The sequence below is a fragment of the Diplotaxodon limnothrissa genome, linkage group LG20 (genome assembly GCF_057381915.1).
Source record: "Diplotaxodon limnothrissa isolate DT_005_m linkage group LG20, D_limnothrissa_male_GT1.1, whole genome shotgun sequence".
NCBI classification, from domain to species: Eukaryota; Metazoa; Chordata; class Actinopteri; order Cichliformes; family Cichlidae; genus Diplotaxodon; species Diplotaxodon limnothrissa.
Genome location: NC_140615.1, coordinates 13,813,291 through 13,829,249, shown reverse-complemented (window position 1 = coordinate 13,829,249; position 15,959 = coordinate 13,813,291). Strand labels below are relative to the sequence as shown.

The window sequence follows — 15,959 nt, the reverse complement described above, 5'->3', positions numbered from 1 at the left end:
AGTACATTTCTAACTAACTCTGGAGCTCATTCTCTTTCTCTTGACAACACGCTCTTTAAAGATATGACATATTTTGAGGTCAACTTGAAAGAAAGGCAGATTAAAAGTGATAATAATCTCCAAACTCTTTTACACTACGTCCACACTTAAACAGGTATTTTTGAAAACGCAGCTGTTTCTATGCGTTTGGACCTTTTGTCCAAACGTAAACGGCGTTTCGAATCACCGAAAATGGAGATTTGTTTTTTAAAAACGCCGGTTTTTTGCGTTTCCATGTGGACGAGGAATACACAGTTTGTCACGCAACGTCAAAGGTATGTGCCTTTTTTCACGTCACGCTGCGCGCCACGTTATTGTTTACAAGAGATGAATTGCAGAATGGCAGATAGAGACAAAATACTGTTAATCTGACTATCTGCAGGTTTTACACGCTTACATATACGCACGCAGTTACTGTCCCTCCATTTACAAAGGCAGAGGCGTCACGGTGTGATTATTTTACATGTAGTTGTTTTTTTCCTGTGCAATAATATTCAACATTGCTATCAATACATTTTTCAAAAAATGCCTCTCTGTGCAAAATGGGTTCAAAAACATAAACAGCTGTGGGATACTGTTTGTCCGTGATTTCGACAGGGGGAACAAATCGTGGCAGGATCAGCCTGATATTATTTGTATCCCGCTGTAACTTTACTGTATGAAGAGCTAACATCTCCAAAATGTCAGGAGTAGTTAGTCATTACAAGAAGTGTTTGTGAACTAAAAATCAAGAATGTGAGATTCTGTTTGTCCGTGATTTGGAGAGCCCAGCGCTGCTCCCGACGCAGGGGAAACTAATTCTGTCGCAGAGACCTGCCTCTGCACTTGTGCAGGTGAAGCCAAAGGGAAGACATGCTTCACCATATTTTCTAGTATTTGGCTTAGAATGAAGTTTGTTTGGAAACATATTTGGCAATGCTTCATCTCCTGCTTTGCGTTTGTGTTGGCGCCCCGTCAAAAACCTGTCCATTATGCTAGCAGTGTCCAAGCGTTCTTTTTATTTTTATTTTCATACCGCGCCCCCCCTGCAATGGCTCAGCACCCCCCCTAGGGGGCGGGCCCCACACTTTGGTAGATCATTCCCTATATGCCTATATGTCATCAAAACAAACAATAGAAGAAATATAGTTTTAAAATAGCTCTATACTTTGGATTATTATCACTTTCACCTTCAGATCAATCAACTGACCCTGAAGGAGAGGTCAGAGGTCATATGTGACATTATTTTATAATGTACTTTCTGCGTCTTCACAATACACACCACACTCCAACAAATAATTAAGTTGACCTCAAAGACCTTGGTGGATCTAAGCCTAATTTTAACAGATTGTTAACATGAGCTCACTCTACACCCACAACAATTTCTATGAGAATTAATTCAAACACCTTTAGGAGCAAGATAGCTTAACACTACGTGAAGGTCTTAAAGTGAAGGGAACTAAAGGCAAATGCTAATTCAACATCAAAATACTGGTAAATAAACTCCATAACACAGAAGTCACGACATATTTTATCCTCAAAATATTTTGTTTTAGCTTGGGTCTAAAAATCGAGAAGGACGCTGAAAACTCTGGATTAGTTTTTGATATTTGCTTAAGAACATGATGATGACATTTAATGTGATATGTATTTGTAAAGGCTCAATATCTTGCAACAACAAATAATCATTAAAAAGAAATGTATTAATCCAGATTGATTCCACCGTTACAAACTTCTAAGTTGGCCTTCTGGTGGGAAAAATTAAAAAAATTATTCAAATCCTGCTAACAAACCAATCACGTAGCCTTCTTGGGGCAACTTAAAACAATATTCTCGTTCTTACCTTGATTCTCTTGAGCAGCCACTGCATGAGTCCCTGCTGGGCAGCCTCTGTGCACATGCCTGGTCTGAACTCTGCCATGTTCTCAATGATGGCTGCAACACACAACACCATAGTTCAGTCTTTACTGTTAATATCAGCCCTTCATTCTAAGTAAGTTTCTAAAAGGATTTCTGATAGACATCAAAATCTGCCAGATTGATATCAAAACCAATGCCAATCTTATTTAAGGGATTAAGAATTGCCCGGATGTGACTAATCCACTTTCTGCCTAATTATAGAAGCATGTCTTAACATTTATGTTTAATCTGTGTTGCTCTGGGTTCCTTTGTGTGCAATGTCGTTTTATTTCTAAGCCTAATATCAAAATCAACTATTAGTCAAAAATCATTCTCTGACTTTACAACATGGTGCAGTTTTATAGAGGGTTAATCTGTTTTCTGTCCCAGCTTCTTCCTTAATGTTATCATCAGAAAGACTTGATGTCTCCATCACAGTAGACTAAGTGCAGAGGGGGTTGAAGGGAGCAAAAGACATTGTGGGGTGTTCATGACACCAGGGGGAAAGAGGAAGATTAACAGGAAGGAGGCAGAGGAAAAGCAGAAGGGAGGGAAAAGGGGACGGGAAGACAGTGTCAGGGATGAGGGATGGAAAACAGAGTGAATGAGGAGATAACAAGATGACAAAGGGAAGAGAGTTTTGCAAGAGCATAAAAACTGAAATAAAGCAAAAACATCTGGAGAGAACAGCTGCAGATGACAGGGAAATGATTGAAAGAGTGAAACAGGGGATGAAGTGACAGGGTGCTGAGGGAGAGATGAGCCTTTATCAGTGATTCAAACAGAGCAGACAGACAGCATCCTGGAGGACAGCCGGCTCAGAGTAGAGAGCAGCCAAGGTAGACAAAAGGCTTATTCAAGCTTGGAGAGCTCCCTTGATAACTCGCACACACAAACTTGAGCAGAGGATGCACAAGCACTGCCCCCACGACATAACCCTCATACACAGAGCCAAATACACACACCTAAACAGCCCTCTTGACACTCGGCCTCAATCTGGCAACAAAGAGGAAAAAAATCGTCTCAGTAGACTCATTCTACACAAAAAGAGCTGAGAGGCAGAAAAAGTCTGATTCATGTGGGGCTAAATACAGAGACCAGGACTTTTCAAACTATCTGCTGGCCCATGCCCTCTCCAGGACCTTGTGTATACAATTATTACTCCCCAGAAACTCTTATGACTTTTATGGTAGGCTCTGAAAAGGTATAAAACCTCCAAAGAGTTGGTGCTAGAGACATTGACAGCTTCCTTTCACTGTCACTGAAAATTTCTAGGGCAGCTGGCAACAGGGGGACACACTGCTAGCAGAATACAAATAAAGTTAGTCTATAGCCTCTATGATGTATACCCAAGTCTGCAAGGACTTCCTGTCACCGCACTGCCCAAAGACATAACCCTGGCTCATACACACCTTACAGGCACACCTCCCTCTCGAAAAGTTTCAGTTCTAAAAAGAAGGCACGCTTTGCCAATTATTCTTGCTCAAAATATTCAAATCTTACTGAGGTGCTATTTTTAACCAAGTCTGTTTTTATAGTGTTGAATTTAGGACCAGACTCTCTGCAGCACCTGAGATAGGACACCAAATAGGAGTCTCCCTTGTTTTGCATATGAACAACTCTGCATTTAGGGTGGCGTCCAATGTTTATTGCTTTATGCTGCTCACTTGGAACTTGGTATAAATTGTAGCCCTTATTACGTGTTACATGAGCAACTTAAATATTTACTGATTTCTGAAGTTCGCGGAAAAAAACTGAACACAAGCATTACGGCAAACACATTAAAAAGAAAAAAAAACAAAAGAGGTTTTTCTTCAGCATAACATGCCCCCTAAAAATTAATTAAGGTTACTAAATGTAGGAAAAAAAAATAGGTCACTGAAATACAAAAATAATAAAAACTACATTTTAAGGGGGGGGAAAAGAACTAAGATTTTATTTGCTTACAAACTACAAATGTGCAGTGAATGTCTTTAGCTTTAGTTTTAAGACCGCTAGCCTGAGGAGGCTTTAGTGCATCCATTTATTGAAGATCCAGATATCTACATGCATTATGGACAAAGGTGTTGGGCCACAATTCAGGTGTTTTCAGTCCCATTGCCTCAGGATTATATAATAAGAAAATAAATATATACAAAAACTCAAGCACCTAGCTGTTCAGTCTGGCTTTACAGCATTTGTGAAAGATTGGGTCATTCTAAAGAGCTCACAGGTCATGGGTCTGTGATAGCATGCCACCACTACAATACGTCAGTTTGTGAAATTTCTTCCCTCCTAGATATTCAACAAGCAGCTGTAAGTGTTGTTACTGCAACTAAACAGCAGACCAAATAAAGTTATTAGACAGGATCTCTGAGTGTTAAAGCACACAGTTACTGTGCAACATGAGTATAAATATCTATAAATGTAAGAGTTGTTTGCCGTATAATACTAGTATTTTAGAAAATAACCAGAACATTTTTGTTTCTATTTTATTCTGATAAAGTCAGAAAGTAGAAGAATGCTGCAGCATCAACTCTGCAAAGGGTCACATAATTCGTGCAGCCACAGAATTAGAACGAATAAAACATGTGGTGGGTGGAAAAAATGTATCTATAAACAAATAATAAATATAACAAATAAGAACCTGCTGACTCATCGAAATATGTACAAGGGCAATCCCAAAAGTAACATCTCCAAAGCAGTGGGGAAACTGTTTGTACGGCTGTTTGCCACACTGTTGTGGTTGGTGCTTTCTCCACTCCGAAACAAGCATGCACGACTTCGCTGGGATTCTCAATCTTGGCTTGGCAGCCCTTGAAAATGGAGCTCCCGTTGAACGCTACCGCCAAGTGTGAGGTTCGCGCAGTTATTCCACTTTTGAACGCAAAAGGCATTAAACCGGTTGAAATTCAACGCTAACTGACGAAAGTGTACGGACAGCCGTGCATGGATGTCAAAAACGTTCACAAGTGGTCTAGTGACTACCACCTGTTCCCTAAGTTGAAAGAACATTTGTCCCGTAGACAATTCTACTCCGATGAAGAAGTGACAGATTCAACGCTTCCTGAAGGACATGGCGGCGAGCTGGTATGACACAGGCCTTCTAAAACTGCCGCAGCGTCTACAAAAATGCATCCACCAAAAAGGTGAAAATTATTTTTTAACCTTTAAAATGATGTAAATATTATAGAAAATAAACAGTTGTTTGTATTTCTAAAAAAACGGGAGACCTTACTTTTGGGATTGCCCTCGTAGTTGTTAATACCAAAGTGCCAAAATCTGATAACTTCAAGCATTCAAGCAACACAGAAATAAATTAAAAAAAGCTCATATGAGACTACTGAGGAGTACTTGAATTACTTGAATTCACTCCACTGAACAACAGGACAGAAACAGACTGTTTAAAAAAATAAACAATTCCAATTTTTATTCCTGCCACCTGGTTTGTTTGGGCAGTTTCACTTGTCTACTATTCCACTCAATCCATGATGAACGTTTGACTGCTTCATGCCAAAACGTCAACTGACTGCTTGATTTATTTTACATATATATGTTGGACAGGTGAGAACAACATGACTTTAGCTGTATTTCAGTCCTATTTCAGGTGGTAGCGCTGTAGTTTCAGACATTACCTGACTGAGGAAATCAAAGTTACATTCATGTTATTTCCACAGCTGAAAAAGCACCGTGTATAGTCTTTTAAACCATTATTCAATGTCATTTTAGCCAAAGTGGACAAAACCTTTTTTCAAGCATAAAGTATGGAATTAGCTGACAAACACATTATTACATGTAGCCTTGTTTAACTGTAAATCCATGTTTTGTTTTGTTTATGTTTTTTCTTCCTGAGTGTGATGACAGTTTACTTGAGGACAACTAGAAATTGGAGTTTCATTGCTAAGATTTTGGATTATGTCTCCTTACCGAGGGTGTTATAGATTCCATCAGCCTCCTCCTTCACCTGCTCGTCCAGACGCTCCATATTCTGCACCAGCAGGGCAACCACCTGACCCTCCAACTACAGACACACAAAGATGAAATTCAAGTCACGGTTCTAAAACAATTTTGCCAAAGGTCATATACAACTTTATCAGACTTTTGGAGAAACAATTTTTCATCTTTTAAAGGTTTTGGTGAAAGGTAACATAGCAGAGACAATATTTTTTCATGTTCTAGAAACACTCCCACCCTTGCACTTTGTTGGAGGTCTGTCAGATGATTGTGTCTACCCTGTCTGAAAACAAAATTATAGTCTCAATCTCAAAAAAAAAAGAAGAGAAAAGATGTATATAGACTATCCAGGGATAACAGAGAGATGGTTCACTTTTAAGACTTGTCTTTGCAGAAGACGCTTGCTTCCTGTTGGAGCCTCTCTGACGATGTCCGAATGTTATCAGTCAAGTCAAGATTGGAGACTCATAACCACACAAAGCTTGCAAGGTGCCAGCGGGCTGGATAAATGTACTCTTATAGATGAAAGAAGACAGTCAACACAGATTTATGAGCCACTGGAGACCACCGTGGATCATTTTGATTTATCTTACCAAGGATGCCACCTGGCCTTCAGGCAGCAAGGACAGAGGAGCCGAGGGCATTACAGCAAAGAGGACAGACAAATGGATTCAACCAACCTTTGCTGCCCTGAAACTGTTTCCCTTGGAAGTAGCTGTAAAGAAGAGTGAGGTTTATGGGCGCTCCATTGCATGGTAAATGGACTGCATTTATAAAATTCCTTCATTCTGCGAGCCCTGCACAGCTACCCGAGTCACTATCATATAAGAAGCCAGCTCACAAACACACACAAAAGCCAGTTTTGTCAGCAATTTCTGATGTTTATCCTGCTTCATCTACAGTTCTTCCTATCACACACCAATATAACTAAGATAGAGGCCTCGGATATGTGTTCTTAACTTGACTGTGTCAGTTATTTAGAACACAAACAGTATTTCAACATATTATACTTACACAGAAAGTAACATTAATATTCTGTTCTGTGTTTGTAAGACCATTTCAGAGAAAGACCCCATGGGCAACACCACAGAAACCATCTATACATCCAAACATTCAATAAAATGAATACATTTCATTAATTATTTACAGTGGCACATGCTATTAAGGAGAGGTAGGGAGATGAGCTGAGGAATTTGACAACTACACGACAGCGTTAGGCCAAAGGAAGGCAGTTCTTGTGAGGTATTGTGGTATGCAGTCGCCATTATGTCTACAGAAAGGACAACAAGCCCAAGGCTTACTATACAGACCAACAGCACAATAACACAACTGCTGAAAACCTTAATGAGGGCCACAACTGACAAATGTGCAAACCATTCATTGCTGCTTGCTACATAAAGAGCTGTGCCTGCTGGTGACATTGCACACTAAAAATTCGTGTCTACCTCTTAATGTGCCTGCAAAGAGGAAGGTTAGCATGAGAACCAGAAAACAGAGCAGGTTGGTGTGGTCCAATGAAACAGGTTCTTTCAGGGATGTCAATCAGGAGGTCTGGGTCCCAGAATCGGTCCAGGAAAGACTCCCATCCAACCCACTCAGACAACTTTGGAAAATTTGAGCTTTAAAGTTTTTTGTGCAGATAAAGACCTCCACCATGGCCACTAATACTATGCCAAAAGTAATTAAGTAATAGATAAACAAAAATAAATGGCAAAAGTTCCTGTTTTTTTTCCACTATCTACTGTATAATTGTTTTGTTTAAATATATCACAGTGAAAGAAAATTTTGTGTGAATTAACAGAAACCATCTGTTTTATAATCACAGGACAATTTGAGCTGAGCTACCAGAACCTAATCTGTCATTTTTCTGAAATTACACAATTTTTTACATTTTGAGCCCAAAGAGTTCTTCTGACAGATTTCTTCATTTACTACAGCAACATTTGTTTATCATATTAAAAAACAGAGACCTACTGTTACAAATACACTTCCATTCATATAATTAGATATCACAGGGATTGAATGTGCAGTTAAACACAGATAGAAAGAGGATTTTCACTGGTCCGGCTTATGTGATATCCCCACATTCTGCTGCTGGTACTGTGTTTACTGGGCTTGCAACATGCATTAAAGGAAGAAGCTGAGCCAATGAAGGTACTTTAATATTATGAGTAATGTTCTGCAGTGATCTCATTGAATAGAACAGGATGATGCTACCAACTATACTGCAGAAATTGTTCAAAGAGCACAACCAAAGATCCATGGTGCTGGTTTCACCTATAAAATCCAATCTACCATCTATAGAAAGTGCTAAAAATCCACAGAGGTCATCCCTCCATCCAACTATCCTTTTCGGCTTATCCGGGGCCAGGTTGTGGGGGCAGCAGCCCAAGCAGAGAAGTCCAAACTTCCCTCACTCCAGCCACCCCCTTCGGCTTGGCCGGGGGGACACCAAGGTGTTCCCAGGCCAGCCGAGAGATATAATCTCTCCAGCGTGTCCTCAGTCTGCGCTGGGGCCTCCTCCCGGTGGGACATGCCTGGAACACCTCACCCAGGAGGCGCCCAGGAGGCATCCTTGTCAGATGCCTGAACCACCTCAACTGGCTCCTTTCGATGTGAAGGAGCAGTGGCTCTACTCTGAACCCCTTCCGGATGGCCGAACTTCTCACCCTTTCTCTAGGGGAGAGGCCAGCCACCCTTCAGAGGAAGCCCATTTCCGCCACTTGTATCCGCGATGTTGTTCTTTCGGTCACTACCCACAGCTCGTGACCATAGGTGAGGGTAGGGACGTAGATCAACAAGTAAATTGAGAGCTTTGCTTTCACACTCAGCTCTCTCTTCACCACAACAGACTGGCACAGCGTCTGTTAATCTCCTGCTCCCTTCTCCTGTCACTTTTTAAGTCCATACCAGGTAAATGAATAAACTTGAATTAGCTAACATAGATACTTAAAAAACAACAACAACAATAACAACACAGGTCTGGTGTTAGCATCTTGTTCACATCAGAAACAGTGCTATCCTCGTGAAGTTGCACTGAATTTATCAGTATGTACAAAATGCCACGCGGACGTGTAAAATATTGGGATCAAACTACTCAAAAACTCCCAAGACTCCCAACCAAAGTTGTCAAGTGTAGCAGAGAAAAAAAGTCAACTGATTCTCTTATGAAGTGTCACAGTGACAGGTGTGAAGAAACACAGGCATGCATTTCTTTTCTCCATCATGGCTTTACCCGCATATTATTGTAATTTGACCTTTGTCTGTGTCGATCTAAATGTCAAAAAACATAATGGGCTATCAAGAATCACGACACTCTAATATTTATGAAAGCCCGGCAACACGACAGGCTGAACTAGAAAAGGAAAAAAAAGGAACGAGGGGGCTAAATATACAGAAATGGAGAGACAGGGAGAGATCATCAACGGTGAAGTGATGCCAACACACACACAGCCGGAGGGTGACAAAGAAAACAGAACGAAAAAGAAAGAGTGGGAGAGTCGATGCTATAATTATGCTGATCAAACTACATACTGAAATCCATTTTTTCCTCTTGACTGAGTTCTTGTCATGTTGCTAATCCCATCATGTTTTTTTAACTGTCACAGCTCACCGCTGAGAGATAATTAAAAAGACTTTAAATAGATAAATCAACAGGTAACTTCTGACATTTGTGCCCCTGTAAATGACACTGGCAGCTTTACTAAGAACTAATGTTTGTGGATTTGTTTCCCCTTTGAAGTTATTTTAATACAACGCTTTTTATTAGAATTATTTTAATTTAATGTAATTTGTGTTTCAAACCACACACAAAGAAGACAAAACCAAAAACCATGAATGCTTCTAAGTGAGACTAAACTGAAACTTTGCTTTTGATTCATTAACAAAGACTAAGCAATCAATTTCTCTCCACCAGAGCCAAGAAGCTTAAATACTAACTCCAAACAGTGCTGCTTCATCAATATCATCAGAGACTCATGAAACTTTTGTACTCACCAGAGCATCTATGAGTACCTCAGCACCATCCTCGCTCTCATGAAGTGTGTCAATATCTGTCAGCTCCTGCAGCAGGTCCACCACGGCTATGGCGACATGTGGCTCAGGCTCAGGCCAATAACAATACTCCATACTTGATTTAACTCTGCAATCCTATAATACTGTAGAAGTAAAATCAATGCTTTCTCTTTTCCTCTAAAAGCCAGGCGACTACTTTACCCACAATGCAAATTCATCACCCAGTTTGGTCTATATTTTTGGTTTGTTGCTGGGAGATGCATCTTGAGTACCAGTGCCTTCACTGAAGGTATTTTAATGGCTACAGTAATATTTATTTTGTGTATTTTTAAGGGTTTATGCATTTACTCCAATATGGTTTTGAATCTGAAATATGACTCACTTAGTAAATTGTATTTTGTTACAGTTTTAATGTAAAAGCAAGTTTATAGTAAAAAAAACAACAACAACAACAAGCTTTGTGTGCAACAAATTCAATAAAAAGTTGACACATCTTTACTCTCTTAGCTCACATTCATTGTTCTTATCCTGTCCTTGGTTCTTTGTACTAGCTACGTTTACAACAGTAAACTTCTATGATACAGGGAACAAGTTTAAAGACCAATGTTATGTAACAAAACATTCAATAGAGAGAGGTGATCTGAATCAATCTCAACGTGAAAGGATATCAGTATTTTCATGACTGAGGAGGCCCAGTAGTGAGTGGACGGCGTTCAGCTCCACCAGCAGGTGGTAGAGATCTGGCATCGTAGCAATCACATGCATTTCCTGGATAATGTCATTCAGATCAAGCTCCGACTCCATGAACCTAGTTTAATAACACAAATCAGAAGTTTTGCATTATAAGTTTGATCATAATGACAGTGTTTCTTAGAAATGCTGAGACCCTCTTTTTTTCTTTAGATCCACTGAAGTCCACATATAGTTTTGTTTGTTGGAATAAAGTCAAACAAGACTTTATTAATCTGTCTGTAATAGGCTTACTTTTCTGGATTGTCTGGAAACTTAATCCTTAGTTCCTGGTTTTTGTATGACCTCTTCTCAAAGGTCAGGATCATTTTCTTCACTGAGCTCTCATCGACCAGTTCTGCCTGTTTGATTAGCACAGGGGAAAGGGAGCAAAAAGATGGAGAAGGGAAGACGGGGAGAAAAAGGGAAAAATAAAATTATTAAAGCAACTGCTGCCATAACAACAAAGAGACTGTAGGGTCACCTTAATCATGTGATTGAAGCAAATTGTGCAGACATTTTGTTCAATCAGAAGGAATGCATCTGAGTGAAAAGAGAATGTGTTTGACCTCCTGATGGATTATAAACCTCCGCAGTGCTGGACAGATAACAATGTAGAATAAAACAACCTTTCCTGGAACTTATTTTTATGCTGTTTCACCATGTTAGGTGTTTCAATTCAAGTCTCACTCTCTCCAAGTTTCTTGAAAGATCCAAGATTAACTGGGTGATTCAGGACAGCAGATCCTGGTTATAGTAATCTAGTTTTGTTTGGTTTGTCAAAGCCATAAGAGCATTAGACCCTGCAGACTGACTGCACACCCAGTGTGGTCACTGAATATGGGACCAGCAATACTGGCAAGACTGGCAACTTTGTGATTGGAGGATTGATGTATGGGAAGTTTGAACCCCAGTGGAGCAAGAGGACCTCTCAAAGACCTTTCAGGAATAAACCATTTTGCAATTCCTTTTTTTAAAGCAGAAACCTGGATAGAAATCAACCAGAAAGATTAATGAACAATACGAAACTGAAAGGGAAATTTGGGCAGGGAAACCAGTGGGGAATCACAGAAAACTATGAAAAAGGAAAGTGAAAAGTGGCTATAAAAAGCTTTGTGTGCCCACTACAATAATCATCTGACAGTTTATATCATTTATTGCTTATTATTCTAAGCTGGTACTGCAGACTAAGCAGCTTGGAACAAAAATAAAAAATACAAAGACACTTTATAAATGGACGTTTACTTTTGTTTTTTTAATTAACCGACTTTAACAGGTCACAGAACAATAAACAGACATGACCGCAGTGGCCAAGTCTCGTTTAATGGCGTGACTTTAAATGATGTAAAAAGAGGGATCTCTTAATCAGACCCAAAGGCAGGATGCAGCAGTAGTGAAGAGGAGAATTTGAGTTAGTGGCAGCACCATCAAATCTCACATTTGTCTTCAACAAAGGAGTGTGAATTATTTCCTCCTGACTAAAGCAGAGATTGCCTAAAAGAAATTAGTCAGCTTTGTCATTTAACACTGTATTCCATTTGAATTAAATTGCTCTTTTATATTATCAATGCACCATTCACAAAGAATGCCAATGCATTTAAGTCTGTTGTTTGTGTTGTTTACAGGAAACAAACACGCTCTTGAGTAAGTCTGACTTAATAGATGTGCTCCCACGTGTTAAAGAAACTGAACTTTTGTCTATTTAATGTTGTCAATCTTAATCTGTTCTAATTACTCCACCGACACAGATGTCACAGGTAGTTACATTTAGACACAATGCATGCAGAGTATACCAACAAATAACATCTAATAAGTCTGATTCGGTATAAATCTGGCTGAAACATTTTTAATCATAGCATGTTTGTGTTTGTTTTAGTAGCGTTTGTGTAAATCTATCTGAATTTGCTAATATGGCTTATGTCCTGATGAAGCATGCTAGTATGGTGAAAGCTGTTTAAAGATTGCCATGCAAACTATGAACTCAAAACATATGAGAATAAAGGAACATATTTAATTTTCATGATCTTTGTCACATTTCTTCATTTTTCATCACCCAAAGAAACCAGAGTAACAACTCTATAATAATAACATAACAATTACAATAACCCACCTCGGGTTCTTCTGCATCCTGGTCCATCAGCTTTTCCAGGATTATCTTCTTGTCCCCTATGAGCTCCTCAGTCTCCCTCATCTCAGCACCTCCTTCTGCTCCTGCCACCTCCCTGTATCTGGCCAGCTCTCTAGCACTCATCCCTTTCAGCTGCTTCCCTGCTCTGGAGTCTTCATCTCCTCCTGCTCCTCCATCCTCTTCGCCCCTGGGACGCTTTGCTCCCCTATCAGGCTGCAACAAGAAAAGGGATCATTAAATGTGTGTACAGGGATTTACTCTATAAGATGAATATATGAAAAAGTGTTGGGAGAGCCCAAAATTATGTGGTTGCTTGTTTTCAGCAAGGTGGCATTTAATGAGATTAAAAACAAATCAATGAAATACACCATTATAGCACCTGACTAGGTCATATCTGGCGCAACTATAGAAAAGTCAATCTAGAAATACTCAATCATGACTTTTCAAATGAATTTTAAAAAAAGAAGCACATATAATTTTATCAAGTTAATCGAAGCAGCTGTCAAACAACTAATCTAAGAAAACTGATGGCATTAAAAAAAAAGCTGCAACTAAACAGTGAGCCTAAGTAGAAGACGAGATTTTACTGAAATACAGATTTATGAAATGGGACATATAATGGCGATTTGCATATTTGATGCAAATACTGGGTGAAGTCGATTTCTCGTACGTATGCCTTGTATGATAAACGAAACTGTTCAGGTACACATTTGTTTCGACATTAACATATAGAAGACCGAATCTAACTGACGAAAGAATCCCAAAGATTCAAAATGCTTTGCTAGGCATAACTAGTTTTAAACAGATGTATCTCAGGGAAGTCCGCAAAGTTTCCCCGCTCTTGATGTGCTGCTGCGAGATAGCTAACAGACTTAGCAAACGGGCTAACTGCTAGCGTTAGTAAACACGGACTTGAGATCCAAAGTTGTTTTCTTTTCGCGCAAGCGTCACTCAGTTCTAATTGACTGATCATTAAACAAGGACGCAAACAAAGGAGGCTAAATAAAAGTCTACATGCTCACACACATTAAACTGTTAGCGTTTATTTACAACCCAATGAATGAGATAAGTTACTGTTAGCTTAGTTAGCTCTCACACACATTATCAGGAGTGAAACGTCTACCTGATAGTTCAGGAGCTCTCCGACGTCCATTTGTCCAGGATACAAGTCTCAGCTTTCTTATAATTTTATTTCAAAGTTGAAAAAGCGCTCTCACAGTTTAAGTAGACAGCTATTCCGCTAACTACAAGCTCCCTGCATACACATGCCTGCCGTAAAACAGTCTTCACTCATTGCCGTAGCAACGAATTGTCGTAAACGTTGACGTTGCATGAGCAGAGTTTTCAACCATCTTCGTAAAGTGTCGGAGCGATTATTTGGACAGGGATTTTGATTATTTTCAAAGTTACTGTCATCGTTACATCATCATCCATGCTGTTGCTGAATTCTCCCGTTGACTGGACTTCCATGTCTCTCCGTGCCTGTAGTGAACAATTGTACTAGGATTATTTGTATTCCGTTGTATCTGTGTTATTCATTTTCTCATAAGTGATTTAACCAAACTTGCAAATATAACTTAATTTGCTTAACAGTACAGCGGACAAACACTATTATAGACAACAATAATATTAAGAAATACTTTATTTTCCCCATATTTTTGAAATTCCAAGCAATGGTAAAGAAATACATAATATTTCTAAATCAGTAATAAAGGGGAAAAACCACCTTAAATATCAATAAAATGTTCAAATGAAAAAGCAGATCACTGTATGTCAGATATCTGAATTGCATTATAAAAGGTTGTTGCATCTTGTATGAAAGATTTCCTGTATCTGTTCTTGTGGCAGCGGAGCTGAATCAGTCTGTTGGCGGAAATTGTAAGCGGTGATGAAGTTGATCAGGGTTATGAATGACTGAAAATAGTTTTTTCAGTGATCACTTTTTAAATGTGTCCAGTTTGCAGCCAGTCACAGAGCCAACAGCGCACACCACAACCACCACAACTGGCTGATTAAAAATCTCCATCATTTTCTATCGGGAAGGTCTCAGCGTCCATAGGACATTGTTGTCTTGTATACAGCCTCTGTGTGGGTTTTCGAGGTCTGTGGTTAATCTGGACATCCAGGTACTTATATTCATCCACAATATCCACTCCCTCTCACTCTTTCTTACTCATGTTCAGAAGCAGATTATTTCTCCAAGACCATGCCACAAAATCATTCACTAGTGCTCTATACTCCTCCTCCTTCTGCCCATGACTAATACATCCAATCACTCCAGTCACATGTGGTGGTCAACAGTTCTCAAGCTCTGATAATGTCGGCTTCTACTTCAACGCCAGTATCATATGCTGCCTTATACGTGAGCTGTAAATTTGACTCAGGTTAACAGACACGGGTCTGAAGAAACTTGGGGCTGATACCATCAGAGTTGGAGAAGTTAAAAGTATGGTTACTTTTAGGGCCCCTCCCCCTGCCCAAAAAGAATTCTGCAAATCAATGGCAGTGCTTGAAAGTTAGATCCTCTAAACAAGCAGTAACGGGAACACATTGATTGTATGTTATCATACAATTATAATTGTATGTTATAACACAATACAATAAATGAATTCATTATTATCAGGGTGTCCTAAAAAGTGACTACAAAGCTTCAGTTGATCCTAAATGCTACAGCAAGATTAAAGAGTCTTGCGTCATCAGGCCCTATCTTATCTTAAAGGCCTCATAATACCATTTCACACCAATAGAACATTTCTGGAGCTGGAGGCTTCTTATGATGTGCTGAGTGTTACTTCTTCACTCATCTCTTTTTACTCTCCATGTGTTTATATATTTATTTCAGTTACGTAGTTATTGATCATCTCTGGCTGTTTCTACACAGTGTGTCTTTTGTCCTGTCTCCCTCTCCTCACGTCCAGGTGGTTGCAGCAGATGGCTACCTCCCCCCTGAGCCTGTTTCTCCCAGAGGTTTTTTCCTGTTAAAAGGGAGTTTTTCCCTCCTACTGTCGCCAAGTGTTTGCTCATAGGTGGTCATTTGATTGTTGGGGGTTTCTCTCAATGATTGTAGGGTTTGCATAATAAAGAATCCCGAGGTGGGTGATTTAGTGCAATATGAATAAAATTAATTTGAAGTTGGATACAACATTCTAGAATATGCATTTAAAACATTAAACCTAAATTTTTTTCATTTTTGTGGTTATGTCATTGTTCTGGTTTAGCAGAATATGTGTACATATGG

At 39.4% G+C, this 15,959-nt stretch overlaps 1 protein-coding gene across 1 annotated transcript in view; it reads right to left on the bottom strand.

Moving 5' to 3' along the window:
* ctnnbl1 (catenin, beta like 1) overlaps positions 1-13,990 on the bottom strand; it is an 82,571-nt gene extending 68,581 nt beyond the window's left edge. Inside the window, exons 1-7 of the mRNA XM_085344516.1 lie at positions 13,845-13,990; positions 12,704-12,934; positions 10,849-10,955; positions 10,521-10,672; positions 9,847-9,932; positions 5,824-5,917; positions 1,862-1,953 (exon numbers count right to left, since the gene is read on the bottom strand). Of these exons, the coding sequence (XP_085200642.1) occupies positions 1,862-1,953; positions 5,824-5,917; positions 9,847-9,932; positions 10,521-10,672; positions 10,849-10,955; positions 12,704-12,934; positions 13,845-13,874 (792 nt within the window). The 5' untranslated portion in view covers positions 13,875-13,990. The remainder of the gene's footprint in view (positions 1-1,861; positions 1,954-5,823; positions 5,918-9,846; positions 9,933-10,520; positions 10,673-10,848; positions 10,956-12,703; positions 12,935-13,844) is intronic.
* Between the last annotated feature and the right edge of the window lie 1,969 nt (positions 13,991-15,959).